Source organism: Bradysia coprophila, assembly GCF_014529535.1.
Source record: "Bradysia coprophila strain Holo2 chromosome X unlocalized genomic scaffold, BU_Bcop_v1 contig_79, whole genome shotgun sequence".
NCBI classification, from domain to species: Eukaryota; Metazoa; Arthropoda; class Insecta; order Diptera; family Sciaridae; genus Bradysia; species Bradysia coprophila.
In genome coordinates, this window is record NW_023503370.1 from 1,588,954 (window position 1) to 1,605,168 (window position 16,215).

A 16,215-nucleotide genomic window follows, 5' to 3' on the forward strand; every position below is an offset into this window, starting at 1 on the left:
CATCATGCTTTGTGCCAACCGAGAATTGAAATAGACAAATGCACAAAAATTCAGAATTTTCATTGTAAACAATCACTCTTCGAATTTGATCGATCACGTTGCTTTGCATTTTTTTAAAACGAATGCTGTAATAACTCATACGAATTTCATTTCAACACTGGTTTGAGTGTTGTAATAAGCCATGAAAACGGGTGTTGTAATTTTGGACATTTCAATCTAGTTATCGATATTGAAATCCGTCGTATTTCAATTCTCGGTGGCACAATGGTTTTTTACAGTTGCGTCTGTCATGTTTCAGTACCCTAATTTAGAGTACCACTCATGTTTGAAGTGCGTTGATTAGTTTCATTGAGTGGCATTCAATAGTTATTTTCCTAACTAGTGTTGAAATATTTCGACTTCGTCGCTCATTTCCCACGTCGCCAGAACTGATCTCACTATAGCTTTGGTGCCAAAAAGTCGATTTTTAGAAGTGCGCATAGGAGCTTTGAACTAGAAATTTTTTTTTTTGGTATTTTCGTGATCAGTGGATTATTCTGCATCGAACCTACCCGCAGGCCTTAAAAAACAAAATACTTTCGTCAAAACGCTACACACTATTTCATATTCCGCATTATTAAGTTCTTTTGATTTAAGTGCCCATTCCACTTAAAAAAAAGTACGCCGTGAGAGAGCCGTTAGAGCGCCGTGAGAGAGCAAACTGTCAAATAAACAAAGAAAAATTGAAAAAAATTCAATTTTGTCTCTCACACGGAGTACTTTTTTGGTAAGAGGAAACTAAGCATTATGTTAAAACTATGATGTCGTCACGTGACGTCATAACCTATCGGAAGCCATTTTTCACATTCCACATTGTTAAGTTCTTTTAATTTATGTTAAAACTATGATGTCGTCACGTGACGTCATGACCTATCGGAAGCCATATTTCATATTCCACATTGTTAAGTTCGACGCAAATTTCTTGTTGTAAAATTTTCTTTCACAAATTTTTTGAGTCAACTTTTTGTTGATAAAACATTTGCGTATGACGCACAATGCGTCACTTCAGCGATATCAGTTATTTTGTAAGTAAGATAAAGGACTTGCGTCACATTTACCCTTTAAGGGTTTTTTGACTGATATCACCACTTTTGTAAGTATGTCATTTCGACAACATCAAAAAACCTTATGGAAAAAATGCTAGAGAAATCAGTCTGAATCCCAAAATCTAGAAACCAATCTTGGTGCACCTTACTTATTATATTGAAAATAACCCAAATCCATCGAAAAAGTGGAAGTTAGGAAGTGCCAGAGGAATCGTCTGTCATCCTAAAATTTAGGAACCAACTTTGGAACACCTCACTAATGTCTAAAATAACCCAAATCCATCGAAAAATCCGATGGAAGTTAGGAAGTGCCAGAGTAATCATCTGTCATCCCAAAATTTATGAACCAACTTTGGAACGCCTCACTAATGTCGAAAATAACCCAAATCCATCGAAAAATCCGATGGAAGTTAGGAAGTGCCAGAGGAATCATCTGTCATCCCAAAATTTAGGAACCAACCTTGGAACATCTCACTCATGTCGAAAATAACCTAAATCCATCCACATATTTTTGGGGTAAATTTCCTCTAACGGCTAACGACTCCAGATGCACGTAATCAGAAATGATCACCCTAACTGATGAAAAATTGTAAGAAATGCTTTAAATAACTTAAACCACTTATTTATGAAGAATGGAGAAGAATCCCACTTATCTGAAAGGAACGAGCACTTGAAGATAGATGATAAATTGAAAATTTTGGCAAACAAAATGTCGTAACAGATACTTGTTGTGAGGTATGGCGAGTGTGGTATCGTTGTAAAGCTTAGACTGCAGGCTGATCAGGCATTATTGTTTGTTGCAGACAGAGTCAACCTGTGTATTACATATGAGTCGAAGTTTTGCCGAGGATGGTGAAAATAACATTTTTCAAATATTGTACAATTCAGACAAATTTTGTAAAATCCATTCTCGGCGTTTAATAGAGCATGGAATCCAATATCGCCATTCAAAGAGTTTCAAACTTTCTTCGTCTTGGACATATCACCATTCAAAGATGTCAAATTTTCGACTTAAGCTGGCTGTAGCAACGTGGTAAAGTTGTCGAGTGAGGCCATTTCAACACGAATTAGCTTAGAATTAGTACCTCTATCCGTTGCGATAACAATCTGTATTCAAATTGACTCGTCGGTCCAGCACGGCCATGAGTGCCGGTTCTCCAAAACGGCTGAATGGATCCGCGAACTGAATGTGGTTCCTCAATAAGAACATGAAAAAAAAATCAGAGGTGGTGTCGCGACTCTATTTAAGTTTTGTTCAACCCCACCGTGAAAATCTATAGAAACGGTTAGAAGTTGCTGGATCCATTCTTCCATAGGAACTAACTAACTAACTAACGTAGGCGTTTCAGTTATCTGAAAAAACGAAATTTTGCTTATTTTCATACAAACATCAATATTTCGAAGCTCAATATCTCGACCAATTTTGAAGCTGCAGTAACGTGTGATAGCTCTTTGAACTCGTATGGATTCCTAGATTCTAGATATCCTCAACAACATTTTACAAAATTTTTGATAGTGGACTTGCGTCACGCCCGCTTACTAACGTGCGGGCATGATGAATTTCGGTACAAATAAACGTTCAACGGTATTCCTCAACTCCTACTTCCATCTCCCTAAAATACTGTGATCAAATGAAGTAATAGATTAATATATATACTGTTACGTTTTGCCAACCTCCCAACCAACCTTCATCTCCCATTGACAATCTTGTTCGCAAAAATAGCCATTTAGACAATGGCTAGAAAAACAGCTTATTTGTTTAAATGTTTACAAATGCGGCAAAATTTTAGCTTTCCGCATACAAAGTCGACAAATTCTAACGTTTGCATTCAAATGAGTTATTTGACTATATAGTTTGATTGTGTTCGTCACCGGTTTTTATTATTTATCCAAACAATGTTTAGATCAAAGAGAAAAACAAAAAGATCCTACAGCTACCTACGACAATACCAATTAAGAGACAGGCTTCAGAATCCTGCATTTGACAAAAAACATTACTTTGGTTAGGGTTTTGGCCAAGCCGGTTAAATTATGTTTCTGTTTCTTCTTTATGAACAAACCAATTGCAGCTGATAAAGATATATAACTGTCGCTACCACATACAATTCAGTTGTAAATACCTGATTCATTGATAATTTAAAATGAAAATGAATTTTGAATACAGTCAAAAATTCGGTAATGTCAGCAATTTTCTCCCACTTTTAATTGTAAAATTTTTTCAATTCCACAAAATAAATCACGTCTACAACATGTTCAGCGTTTTCAACAATTCATTTGGTATTTTTACGTTCAAGTACGTAGTAAAATTAGATTTTGCGGAAAAATTAATTTATGGTCGATTTGACTGAACACTAAAAATTAATGCCCGAAAGAGACAATAACAGACAATTAGTATCTTAAATGTAAAAGTTAATGAGTACCAACGTATTAGCCACAAAGAACATTTTTGTGTCGAAAGTCAAGATCAAGTATATTAGTAAAGGTGCTCTACCACAATAAATTATCCGTTGAGTTTTTTTTTTCGTATATTTTATTCGTCGGCTCTTTCTATATACAAATTGATATATAATACTAACGTTGATTCAAACATTTTGTGTGCGCCGGATGATCGACGACGTTTGAATTCATCATAAAAAGGAAAAGTTTGTTAGCTTTCGGTGTTATTATCGATGTGATACGGTAGTGTTAAGAAGCTCGTTTAGTTTATATCGGTCGAGACAATAGTTTCTAACTGTGTGAATTTAATTTGAAACGGGCCGGGAGTACATTATTGGAGTAGAACATTGAAGAAAAGGATCGTAAGTGAAATTATTGTTTGTTCTTTCAAATGTTTCCTTTTTGATTAAACGAAATTGAATTTAAAGCCAATTCCTGCAATCAAATTAGGGTTAGAACTACTGGTTTGGCGATAAAGTGAAATGAATGTGGAACATTAAGTAAATGTGACAAATTAATCTAAATCTCATTTTTCATTAAGATAAACTCCTTTTGTCGAGTCAACTAGTGTAATTTTATCCATTTGCGAATCATGCCACATCGTGAAGAATATATGCGAACACTGTTCCACCCACGTCTATTACGCTTAATTTGATGAATGTGTAAAAAAAATCATAATTTTTGGTGATGGACAATGTAAAGGATGGACACGCTGAGAAGAAAGTTAATATTAAAAACCGTCAGGGCCATTCTCAACAAACCTTCGTCGATTCGTCGTACCTTCTCTTTGCAAACATTTGCGTGACACTTCGTCTAAGTCTAAGTCATTTAAAGGTTTTGTGTGATTTCATTTTGATTATATTTGGGAATAAAAAAATGGATGGGATTTAGAGATGATTAATGAAAAAAAAAAAAAAATCGTGATTCCTCTCTGTATCAGTATTTTGTCAGGTTTCACCGTCACAACGACAGGTTCTCATAAGTTCTAAAATAAGACCTGTTTTTTTTAGATTTAATGTTTAATGCACTTAAGAATTGTTGATATGGACACTAAATTTAGGTGCATGGGTACTGCAAGATTGTAATTGGAACTATTCAGAACGGAAAATAGTTTCTAATGCGGTTTATGTTTGTTTGGTGTAATAACCCTTTGGAAACATATTGCAACAAAATTATTAAATCTGTTACTTCTTTTGTTAACACAATATCTTTTACTTCATTTGTTTAACCATTTATTTTGCTATTTTGCTCAATGTGATTATAGGTAACCCTTATGCTCAGAACATCCTCGGATGTTTATTCACTAGTCATAATCCTCACTAAAACTTTAAAGAACTTCCTTGAATGGTAATCATTTTGCATTAAAAACAACATTGATATGTCAGCAGACCTAAACTATCAAAGAAATTCTTTTGTTCAGAATTCCACAAATTTGATTCGATTCGTGGTCCGATGTCTTCGCAAAATTTAAATTAACTTTTTTTATCATTCTTACCATAATTCAACTTTACTGTTCATAAAACTTACAAATCTGACATTCATAAAAAAAAGCTCGTAGGCATAGTTCAAGTATATAAATTAAAGCACAACGCTAATACCAAATAATCTGTTTTCGGTCACATTACGCAACTAGAAAAAAAAATCAAGATATCGAACCAAAATCTTATATTGATGTGATCGGAATTGATCATCAGAGTATTCATAAAAGTATAATTAAAAGTGTTTTTTTTTTAAATATTCTCTTCAAGAATTAATAATGAAGTAGCATGAAAACGCTTTTGTTTTCGATAAGTGTTTTCGTTTAAGAATTGTCAATTGCAATTGAGTGTGATTGTTGTGCGATGACTAGATAAGTTTAAGTATAATTGTGGTTTTAAGTTCTGCGAACAATTATTTTCGTTATTGCCAACGCTCCTTTGTTGTTACTAACGCTCATAACCGCTGTATTATTTAAATGAAACATAATGATCCACCTTCTCTTTGTTACTTAAATGATGGATTTAAGTCTCAGTATAGGAAGCAGTAACAAGTAGAACAAGAAGAATTTTTCCATTACTACCGTGCAGGACGAATTATTGGTAAATTGATATAGTAGTAGTATTTCAACTGCAGAAAGAGTTTAGCCTAAGAACGGTTTTTTAACTTAATTTAGTTCTAGTGTGTTAGTTATTTACATGGCGATGAACGAGATAGAAGGCGAAAGGAAAACTTAACAAAAACCTTTACTAATACTTGATTTGACTTAACTTAAAACTAAAGACTATAACTGACAGACTTAATTAAATAAACAAGAGGATTAACTGTGGAAGGTACATGAGGAAGTTTTCATGGCACCATTAAATGAGCGACTAACACGTTTACAACGAGATACAATAAAAACAGACCAGAGGCATTAGACTTATTAAACAGGCTGGAGATCATCGGATTTTCAGAAAACATTCAACTTGAAACAAATTTCTCCGTCTGAGCCCGAATTGAATCTTTAACAAAGCTCACACAAATGTCTTCGTGTAATTTCAAAATACAGCTTATTTGACACCAGCTTGAGGCACTCATTTTGAGCAAGTTGCAGCTACTTTAACAGAAATTTACCGAATATTTATTGAATTTATTGAAACGTTAATTCGGTAATTTTTTTTGTAAATTTCAGAGAATTTTGGTAGATTTCGGTAAATTCGGTAAATAAACTTACCAAAAATAAGCTCTGATACCGTGGAATAAAATCTATTTCAGTCCAATTTATGTTATTCATTCCAAATTCGATATCGACGTTACCACACGTTCGCACACGTATCGTATTGTAGTTCTACTCTGGTGAAACTTGTGAAGTGGATTATTTGGATCGAAATTGTTGGATTCTTTCCCTGTAATTCCGTTTAAATTATTGTTCATTATCATAACTTAAAGTAACTAATTGCTGTATTTGTAAGAAGTGAAAAAAAATGAGTCTGCCGGGTCTGATTAGGGAATCATTTGACTTAACAATGGTCTTTGTGTCATAATCTCGTTATAATTGTTTTATGCCAGTCATTTAATTACAGACTTATTTTAAAGTTTCATCTTTAAATAGTAAATAACCATTTTTAAATAGTTGTCCATCATTTAAACGTTGTCCAACTGTTGCAACGGTTGCCATCACGCATATAATTTAAGTTAATGCCAATCTCTAACTACTTGTACAGAGAAGAAATTTCATAATTTCGTTTGACAATTATTTTTAAATTATTTTGTTGGTCATAAAACCGAATGAGTGTGTATGCCATACGCCACCATTACATGACATCGACTTATATTTATTTGGACACATAAAAAATGAAATGAAAACGAAAAAAAAAATCAACCGGCCAACAACAACAAAAGAATGAAGAAATAACAATGCGAAATAAAGATGTTTACACGCCATTAACTTTTGACTCGAAATTAAACAAAAATTCAGTTTCAATTCTTGACCTTAACATAAAGTTATGGCTTAACACATACACATACATTTGAATTTGATATAATTATATTGACATTATTACGGCTCGATGCTGCGCGATGATTAAAAAAAATGTGTCCGAATGTTAGTTTTGTATATAAATTTTTTGTAAAGAAAAGCCTGCGAATTTCGGTCTAATTTCATGCATATACAATTCACATCATTAACAACGGAAATGGATTTTAAAGTCCGAAACTCACACACATCTAGAATTATATTCTAATTATGTGAAGAATTATTGTAGACAAGAAAAAAAAAACGAAAAACAAAAAAAAACGAAACCAAAAAAAGACGAAAATTGAAAAATGTAGAAGTAGAATTTAGATTCAGGAAGGTGTAACGAAAAACAACGTTAAATCATATCAAAATTAATCATCTTCCGATTTATTCATGAGTTGTTTCTGCTAATGTTTTTAATATATTTCAAATGACTGAACGAACGAACAGTTTTTTTTTTTGGTTTGTTTAAATGGATTCATATTATGGCTGAAACATAACGTTTCTTAAAGACAGATCGCTAAAATATGCAAACGCATTTCGACATACGTGTGTCGTGTTTTAGTCAAAATTAAAAAAAAGCAGAAAAATGTTGACAAAAAAAAACTAGATCTGCAACGTCCTTGAATGTTTAACTGTTTTTAACGTCTTCCCTGAGTTAATAAATTCTAAATCTCACACGCATTTTTTTTTCAACTTAATTGTTTTAACTACGAAATCGATAAAGTTGTAAGGTTATCAGGTGTTTTGTTTTATACACGAAGCCTGTTAGAAGGAAACGGAACCTATGACAATATTGTTTCTATTAATGAACTTAATTTTTAATTATTTTTTTTAAATTTTAAAATTCACAAATCAATAAATCAGTATATGACGTGAGGGCTTCTGCTTCCATGTAGTTTATTGTTTACTAAATAACTATAAAGTTTAACAAATAAAAACATTTTGTTTATACGAAAAAACTTATTCAAAATAAAAGGCATATGGTTCGGGTAAGCTAGAGCACACGTCTTCTAGGAATGACGTCACAGCAATGAAAACTACTACTGTGTGATGTTAATTCGACATTATATCGACTTACTGTTTCTAGTAAATTTAGAGGTTAATTTAGAAACCTGACACTGAGGGTCAAAGGGTGATTCATGGTCTGGAAACAGAGAAACCTAACTTTAAATTTTTTTAATAGATTTAAACCGAAGTCCAAATTTATAATTTCAACCGTCTCACCTCAAAGCTATGCCTCAAGTCCAATGCAACGACGAAGAATTCATAGAAACCTAATCATATACATCTGTTCGATGGAAACACTTTACCTTATTTCATAATTTCACTTTCAAAGTAATTACACACAATCGGTCTGTGTGTACAAATTCTTAGAAACACCTAAGTGACATCCAGGTACGCATAAAATCAAATCAATCAGCGACAGAAGTTTACCTTTAAAACGAGATTGTGGCCTAATTTAATTGGGTTCGAATGGCTCGTTGGAATTTGCAAATTATCGAAATGCAATGTGTTCGAATTTTAAATACCGTTCGGTATCTCTGCTATCGGGGTAATTATTATTCGATTTGCATGAAAGCTGAATGGAGGTTTTATGTTGTAAATGTCTTAGATTAACAAAGAACAGGAGTGAGAATGGTGAACATGACTTGCATGACGACAAGCGTGCTAATATTCAAACGCATGTCTCGTATACCACCTTATCAATAAAACGGAAAACGTAGAGCTTAATTTTAGCAACTGGTAATTCATCACATCAGCGGATGTTTCTCGATCATTTGTGCACCTGTGACCATTTGGATATGGCCAATAAAATTAGTTTTTATCGTTATTGTCAATCGACCAATTCATAACGAGCTCTCCTATCTCAGACACAATAAATTTGATTGAAATTTCCGAAGACGAATTAAAATCAAATATGTTTGGTATGCAAACCATCACCCGAAATTCAATATTATTTACATTGTGAATGTAAAAAATGTTCATAGATTGCTTCTACTATGAAGTAGGTACACACTTAAATTTTCGTTCGATTGGTCAGCAAAATCGTTTCGGTATGAAAATATGAATTTAGATGACCAACACATGTTGCTTTATTAAATATATGGTCATTATAATTTCTATGAAATCAAATCGTTAAACAATGCATAACAGTACTAGACCTAGAGCCCATGTTCATTTCGATCCGTTGTCCATAAGATGTCGACTTCTTCTGATTACTCGTGCCTGACAATTCGAAACGACCCAACATGTCTACGAAGTTTCTTCGTCGTGATCGCTTCATATTTCCTAACTGGCTGCAAACAACACGATCAACTTTTAGTAACACTATTGAGAGGTGACCTCACAATTGGCCGAGAAAGCACACCGGCTCTCGGTCTATACATAATCAATGCGATGTACTTAATAAAAAAACTTAAACGTGGTGTCTTCGAGTCAAGTTCAAACGTGAAGAAGTTTTATTGTCAATTTGGCAATTAAATTTTTACAAAATAATCGGGGAAGCTACTTGATGGTCATATTAACATATTATAAAAATACGATGTTTGTCTGTTAGTGGGTCACGGTTTTATCGTCAAAATGGCGCTATAGAGTAAAGATCGAAAAAGAACACTTTCTGTCTGTGTGTTCGGAAATAGTAATATTATAAGGGTCATACTTTGGGGAATCAGTTTTTCACATAAACGAATGAAAGGAGCGGGATTAAATGTCGGACAAAAAAGTGGTAATTATGGAAAATGCGGGTATGAAAAATAAACCAATGTCAAGAATCCAGTCCACTATCTTATATTGGTAATTAATTTTGTAGACACTGGCTTGTTTAAGGTGGCTTCACTACGTCAGTATAAGAACTAATTCACAAACTATTTCCTTTTATTTATAGTGTTTTTCTTGGTAGATATAAATATTAGTCTCTAAAGCGCTAGATTCCAGCTCTTTCTTTTGTTAGTCTTGAAGACATAAAAAGGATTTTGAAAATAGGATATCATATTATCACCTGTTATCGATAACGACGACTTCAGGAATAAATGACAATTTCTGACTAATGCTATCTTTTATAGCAACAAGCATGCTTAAAAAAATTAAGTAAAAGATTTGAAGCCAATCTCTTGAGATTACTTAAATCAAATGAAGTAATAGATCCGAAAGTAATAATACTGATTGCTTCCCTGAAGTGATAGGTTTTAAGATTCTGACGCTGGAGATTTAAAGTTTTGAATCTGAATCTGAAGCAAGTATAGTAATTATTGCATCCATTCTTCTTAATATACTCGTGTATTGGATAGAAATAGCCTCACTTTCAATTTTATCTATCAGACAGTACAACAAATTCAACAACACCGAGCAGCACACGCACTGTTGACAAAATTGATTACCATTTAAAAAAGAAGTAAAATTTATCATACCTGCGCCAATAAATTTTGGAAAATCAGCTCTTTCAACGAAATATTTTTATTATTCACCTTTTATTAGTTTTGGTATATTGTCATAAAATCTCTGCCGTGAGTGTATCAACTTAATGAAATAATACACTAGCTCAATTCCATAAATAGCAGGCATATTAATCTTGCTATCAGTAGTTCTAATTTAATAGCTAAGCAGAAACTGAATATAAATACAAAAAAAAAGTTCGTAAAATTATTCAAACCACGAAACTATATATTTTCTTTGATGTAAAATTTTAATTGGATTTTTTTTTTTATTTATTTAAGCCTACACTAACAATGGCACCCAATATCATCGGAAATTCGTTTATTTTAGCTGAAACAACAATCGAACCAAATAATGCAAATTCTGTACGAATTTTATCAGCAAAAAACGACACAAGATTACACGAAATTCATAAGGTGCAACAATTTGAACAAATTGAAAAATTTGAACCGATTTCACATATTTAACCTTTTCCAGACAAATCATTCAACAAAAGGACTTTTTAGCTTTAATAAGTCAGACATTGTATGGAGGAATGTCATCGCATTTTTATATTTACATATTGCCGCTTCGTATGCTGTGTATCTTTTAGCATCTGGACGGGCACAAATTCTCACATTTTGTATAGGTGAGTAAAAGGTTCGGATGTGGACCATGGCTTATATTTTTTTAATATTTTTATTTGATCCAAAAAATGATTATACGACATGCGTCGAAAATAAACCGTTCTTTTTATAAAAAGAATTAACCCTCCTACAGCTCAGCTGCAAGTATTGCTGCAGGTATTTGTCCTTTTTGTTAGATATAAAGAAAGTGGTAACGCCTTGAGCACTATCTTAGCCTTTTTTTTCTTGACTTGATTTGACTTGAACATTACAAATTGGTGCCTGTGCAAATACCCAGTAGAGCTTGAACGTGAGAACTTCCAACGATGCAACGGTGCCATATCATCGTTTAATGAACTCCCTTTTTGCCCCCCTAGATTACTGGTGTGCACACATCTTGCCGCCACTCGCTATGAGTTTGACTTATATGCCTTTGTACGAATACATTGACAACTAACAACAACCACCGTCGATCGACTTGAAGTTGGACTATCTACACATTTTTAAGTTCAATGTCCGGTTACAGTTTTTTTTACCTCTACACTTCTGTCATTTACCATTACCTGTCCATTACCATTACCTGTTACATTAAAGCGTCAATTCCGTTGATACCTTTCGTACTTGCATTGTCTCCATGAAGTCAATTAATTGGCAGTTGTACCGTTGATTTGAAAATTGCTACTACTAGATAATTATTCGGAATCAGAGTCTTCCGTGTCAGTATGTGAAATGTGCACGAATTTCATTGCATTTTGTTTGCGGCTATTGCTTTATTCTTGATTGTTAACTGTCAATTTTCATTCTAGCGCCTTTATAGGCGGAAATTCTGTTCAAGTGATGAATTCCAGGTGAAGCTCGGTCAATCTGTCTTTTCATTTTTCTTAAAAATTCTTTGCATCTGACATCCTTTTCATTCAAAAAATATTCTAGTCCAGTTGGGGATCCATATAAGGGATTCTCATCCTAAGTGACAGTGGGGAGATGAACCAACTGCTTGATAATAATAGCTGGTGCTCAAAAATTTTGCTTATACACAGAATGAAGCAGTTATCTATAACAAACTTCTAACATAGTTTCGTGAATCTCAAGTCTTTTATCAAAACGGACCGAAAATTATTCGTAAATATCATACATAATTTCACCATTAAACATAGCGCGCAAGATACTTCCGAGCCGTTCATATTATTATTTAATAAAAATTAGGCGATTTTGTTTGAATTTTTAATTTATTTTCACGGATCAAAAATGTTCGCGACCGCACTCCTTCACAGCGTACTTCCGATTTAATTTTATAGGTTTGTTCCAAATAGCTGTAAACACGAACTTTGACAACCCGAACCACGATGATTTGATCCATAGTAACGTCGCCCACGAGATGATTCATACAAATATGGCAACGTGGCCTACGTGATTTACACACAAATATTATTGAGGTTATGGTTCTATGGATCAAATTTGACAATTCATACAGCCTTGGAACAAACCTATATCGATAAAAAATTGAAAATCTTGACCATTCTAAGGTTTTTATTTTGAAGGACTAGACTTTGAGTAGCGAAATAAGCGGTCAAATTTAGAGGCATACTGTAGAACAAGTTTTTGCTTAAAATTAATGATTAATGAAAAAGTAATCTCTCAACACATTAACAAAGTTCCAGGCAGGAAAATCTCGGGTAAATTATGTAACAATTAAATAAGATAATTGAAGAAAAACAAGAATTAGCCTTTTCCCTTTTGTGTGGAAGTTTTTTTTACTTTGAACGAAATTGTGCACCTTTACCGTTATTATTTGTTTGTATTGAATCGAACGAGATAAAACCAATGAAAAATGTAAACAAATACCAATTTTGTACTTTCGTTCATTGCGTCGAAAACCGTACTTTTCAGGTTCCAAGCACCTTAACATGTAAAAATAAAAAGTCACGTTTTTGTGTGTTAAGGCTACGCCCCGGATCAACAAAATCCATCTTTTTTTTTCCTTTTTTGAGCAGATGCAGAGCAATCGAAATGTTTAAACTGTCAACTGCCAGAAATTTTCGCTACTTAAGAGGCATCGATGCTTAGCTAAAATTGTAGCCTACATTGGTGTCGGGGAATCTCGCACACGCGATCATAGTATGCGTCCTTTTACGACATGTAACGAAAAGTCATGACTGTGCGAGATTCACCACTTGGAGGTGAATCCCGCACACCATGAATTTGTGTGGTGTGCGAGATTACCCTACCCCACAAATGCGTGTATCGTATTTCATTTTTGATGGTATCTGAAAAATGTACGTCCGCAAAACCGACCACGAATGTGTTATCTTTAAATAGAAAATAGAAATAACAAAACTGCTCTGTTTTCTCAGAGCTTGTCAAAAAGGATTCTATTAAAAAGTTGTTTTTTTTTCTTCAAAGTTTAACTAACATCAATTTGTTCATTTAAAAGCGAAAAAAAGACTGCAAGGTGCAACCAGTAAAAAAACGATCTTTTCAAAAACAAATATTTACAATAAATAAAAATCATCAACTCTACTACGTCCCAGAGTCCCCAAAATGCAGCTAGAGTTTTTCCGTTGAATTGATAAGATATTATCAAAAGTAAACTAAAATTCAGTATTTAAAAACCGCCCAAATGTATACTTTTCAGCAAGCATCGATGCCTCTTAATCATTAACAGCGTGTATTACCACCATATCACTGAAAAATAGTTATTTATGCTACCGTGTGATAAATGCTTTTTCGGCATTAGATGTATAGATTGTAACTCGAAGCCGAGTGTGACAATAAAACGTCGTGTGCATAAAAAATCAGTCATCACTAGGTGGTATAATAGTTATTTATGCAATCTAGATGCAAAGTACTTTTGAATATTATGATGCTGAGTGGCATAAATAACTATTTTGGTCCCCTTAACAATGTGCGAAGAAGCGATTACTTTAAGAAACCCCTTCGCCTGAGTCCATGCGTACATATGTTCACAGATCGGTTTATATAAATAGCATCATATAACAAATTATGAATTTGAATCGGTCGTTTAAACTGCACATTGATGCAAATATATATATGTACAGAGTGCACTTACCTCAACTCTTCAAACTGTTATTTAAATTGAAGTGTAGATAAATAATTATAAAAGAAGTGAATTCCGCTGCTTGTTGCCGGTAAATAAACAAATTAAAATTAAAAATGCACAGTCGCAATTAATGAGTTAACTGAATGAATGAATGAATGAATGAATTGCGTTCGATTTTTTTTTTCTTCTTTTATTTCTTCAATTTAAATGAATGATACAAAAATAAAACATAAACTTCAAGTGATTTATCCCATAATCATGCATGCTACTTGAACTTAACAGTTCATTGAATATTTTTCCATTCAGTCTACGTGATAAAATTAACTATACTTTGAAGCCACTTCGTTGTACTTACTCATTAGTCGACATCGACCTTGACAAATTGCAAGGGAATAACAATGGTGATAAAATTTTTGTTCTTTCATTTCGTAGCGTATATATATGGTGCCCTAGGAGGTTTTGGAATAACAGCAGGTGCTCACAGGCTATGGGCGCATAAGGCATACAAAGCAAAATGGCAACTTCGACTTATTCTGATGATTTTCAATACTATTTCGTTTCAAAATAGTATCTTCGAATGGGTTAGAGATCACAGGTAATTCCAAACAAAACTTTAAATATTGAGGCTTAAAGTGAGATCTACCGTCACAGAGATTAAATGTGACTCAATTCCGACAACCGGTAATCTTTCAACCAGCCGGTAACACAGGAGTCACCGGTAGTATGGACTATATCTTATTGATGTCTTAAAAGACTATATTTTCCCAGATGGCATTTTAAGACAACTTTTTTCAATCATTCACGTCTAATACGACCAACTTTCTCGATGTCGTCAATTAGTCTTCTAATGCCACGTTAGACCTCCATTCTTTGGTTCGTATGAAACAACTTAACAGGTTGGATGACCCATTTACACGTTTTTGATTTTAACTTAACTAGAATATCGTGTCCCAGTTCTATGATAAACGTATCTGTAAATTCTTGTTCTGCTTTCGCAAGTGACTGACCCAACTGACTCACAGTATTCAATTGAAAATGTATCATTAAATCATTTCTTTACTGTTGATGCTAAAACACCTACACACATTTTCGCCCAAACAGAGTGCATCACAAGTTCTGTGACAGTGATGCTGACCCACATAACGTACAACGAGGTTTCTTCTTTTCACACATGGGTTGGCTGTTGCTGAAGAAGCATCCCGACGTTAAATCGAAAGGAGCCTCAATCGATATGAACGATTTGAAGCAGGACGAAATTGTTATGTTTCAACGGCGGTAAGTTTTATCAACATTGGTTTTAACTGAATGAAAAGTGATTCGTTAATGCATTTTTCTTTACCGACCACAAACAGACATTATCTGAAGATAATGCCGATTTTCTGCTTTGTCATTCCAACGTTGATTCCAATGTATGTGCTGAACGAATCCTTATCGGGGTCATTTTATGTGGGCGCAATTTTACGATACGTAATAACATTACATTCGACGTGGTTGGTGAATAGTGCCGCTCATATGTGGGGCATGCGACCATACGATAAGTTAGTTGGTTTTTTTGAACTTATCCTTTTTTATTTTCTGGCAACATGTACCTTGAAAATCCCAATTATTTCTCAGAAACATTAGGTCGGCGAATAACATTTTTGTGTCGTTGGTTTCGTACGGCGAAGGCTGGCACAATTACCATCACGTATTTCCGTGGGACTATAAAACGGCTGAGCTGGGCGACTACCGATACAACTTTTCAACCGCATTCATTGATTTCTTCGCGAAAATCGGTAAGCGAAACTGACACAGCTAATACACAACTGAATCAGTAGTTGATCCCCTTATTTTTTCGAACTAGGTTGGGCGTACGAACTGAAAACCGTCTCGGACGATATGATTCGAAAACGAGCTGCACGAACCGGCGATGGATCGAACAAGTACAGTCGATGCATTAGGAATGGTGTTGTAAAGAAGGAGGACCTGGAACATCATGATGACGACAGTATGGTCTGGGGATGGGACGATAAAGATATGAATGACGAAGACAAAGAGGATGCACTTATTATTAAGAAGACCGAATAAATTTGTAATGAAATTGATGCAATGTTGTGTTTTTATTTGAATATGGAGGTTTTT

At 33.9% G+C, this 16,215-nt stretch overlaps 1 protein-coding gene across 1 annotated transcript; it reads left to right on the forward strand.

The window, feature by feature from the left end:
• Nucleotides 1-3,615: 3,615 nt before the first annotated feature.
• LOC119070444 ((11Z)-hexadec-11-enoyl-CoA conjugase) lies at nt 3,616-16,178 on the forward strand. The gene is made up of 8 exons (XM_037174795.1): nt 3,616-3,883; nt 10,713-10,847; nt 10,909-11,059; nt 14,527-14,689; nt 15,196-15,369; nt 15,447-15,632; nt 15,709-15,869; nt 15,938-16,178. The coding sequence occupies exons 2-8, from the start codon at nt 10,725-10,727 to the stop codon at nt 16,159-16,161; spliced, it is 1,182 nt and encodes a 393-aa protein (XP_037030690.1). The 5' UTR covers nt 3,616-3,883; nt 10,713-10,724; the 3' UTR covers nt 16,162-16,178.
• The last annotated feature ends 37 nt before the right edge of the window (nt 16,179-16,215 follow it).

Bases quoted from the DNA above. Each gene is read 5' to 3' on its own strand.
- LOC119070444 (XM_037174795.1), top strand. From the start codon at position 10,725: ATGGCACCCAATATCATCGGAAATTCGTTTATTTTAGCTGAAACAACA. The intron at 11,060-14,526 runs GTGAGTAAAAGG...TTCATTTCGTAG, and splicing joins AATTCTCACATTTTGTATAG to CGTATATATATGGTGCCCTA. The intron at 15,370-15,446 runs GTAAGTTTTATC...GACCACAAACAG, and splicing joins ATTGTTATGTTTCAACGGCG to ACATTATCTGAAGATAATGC.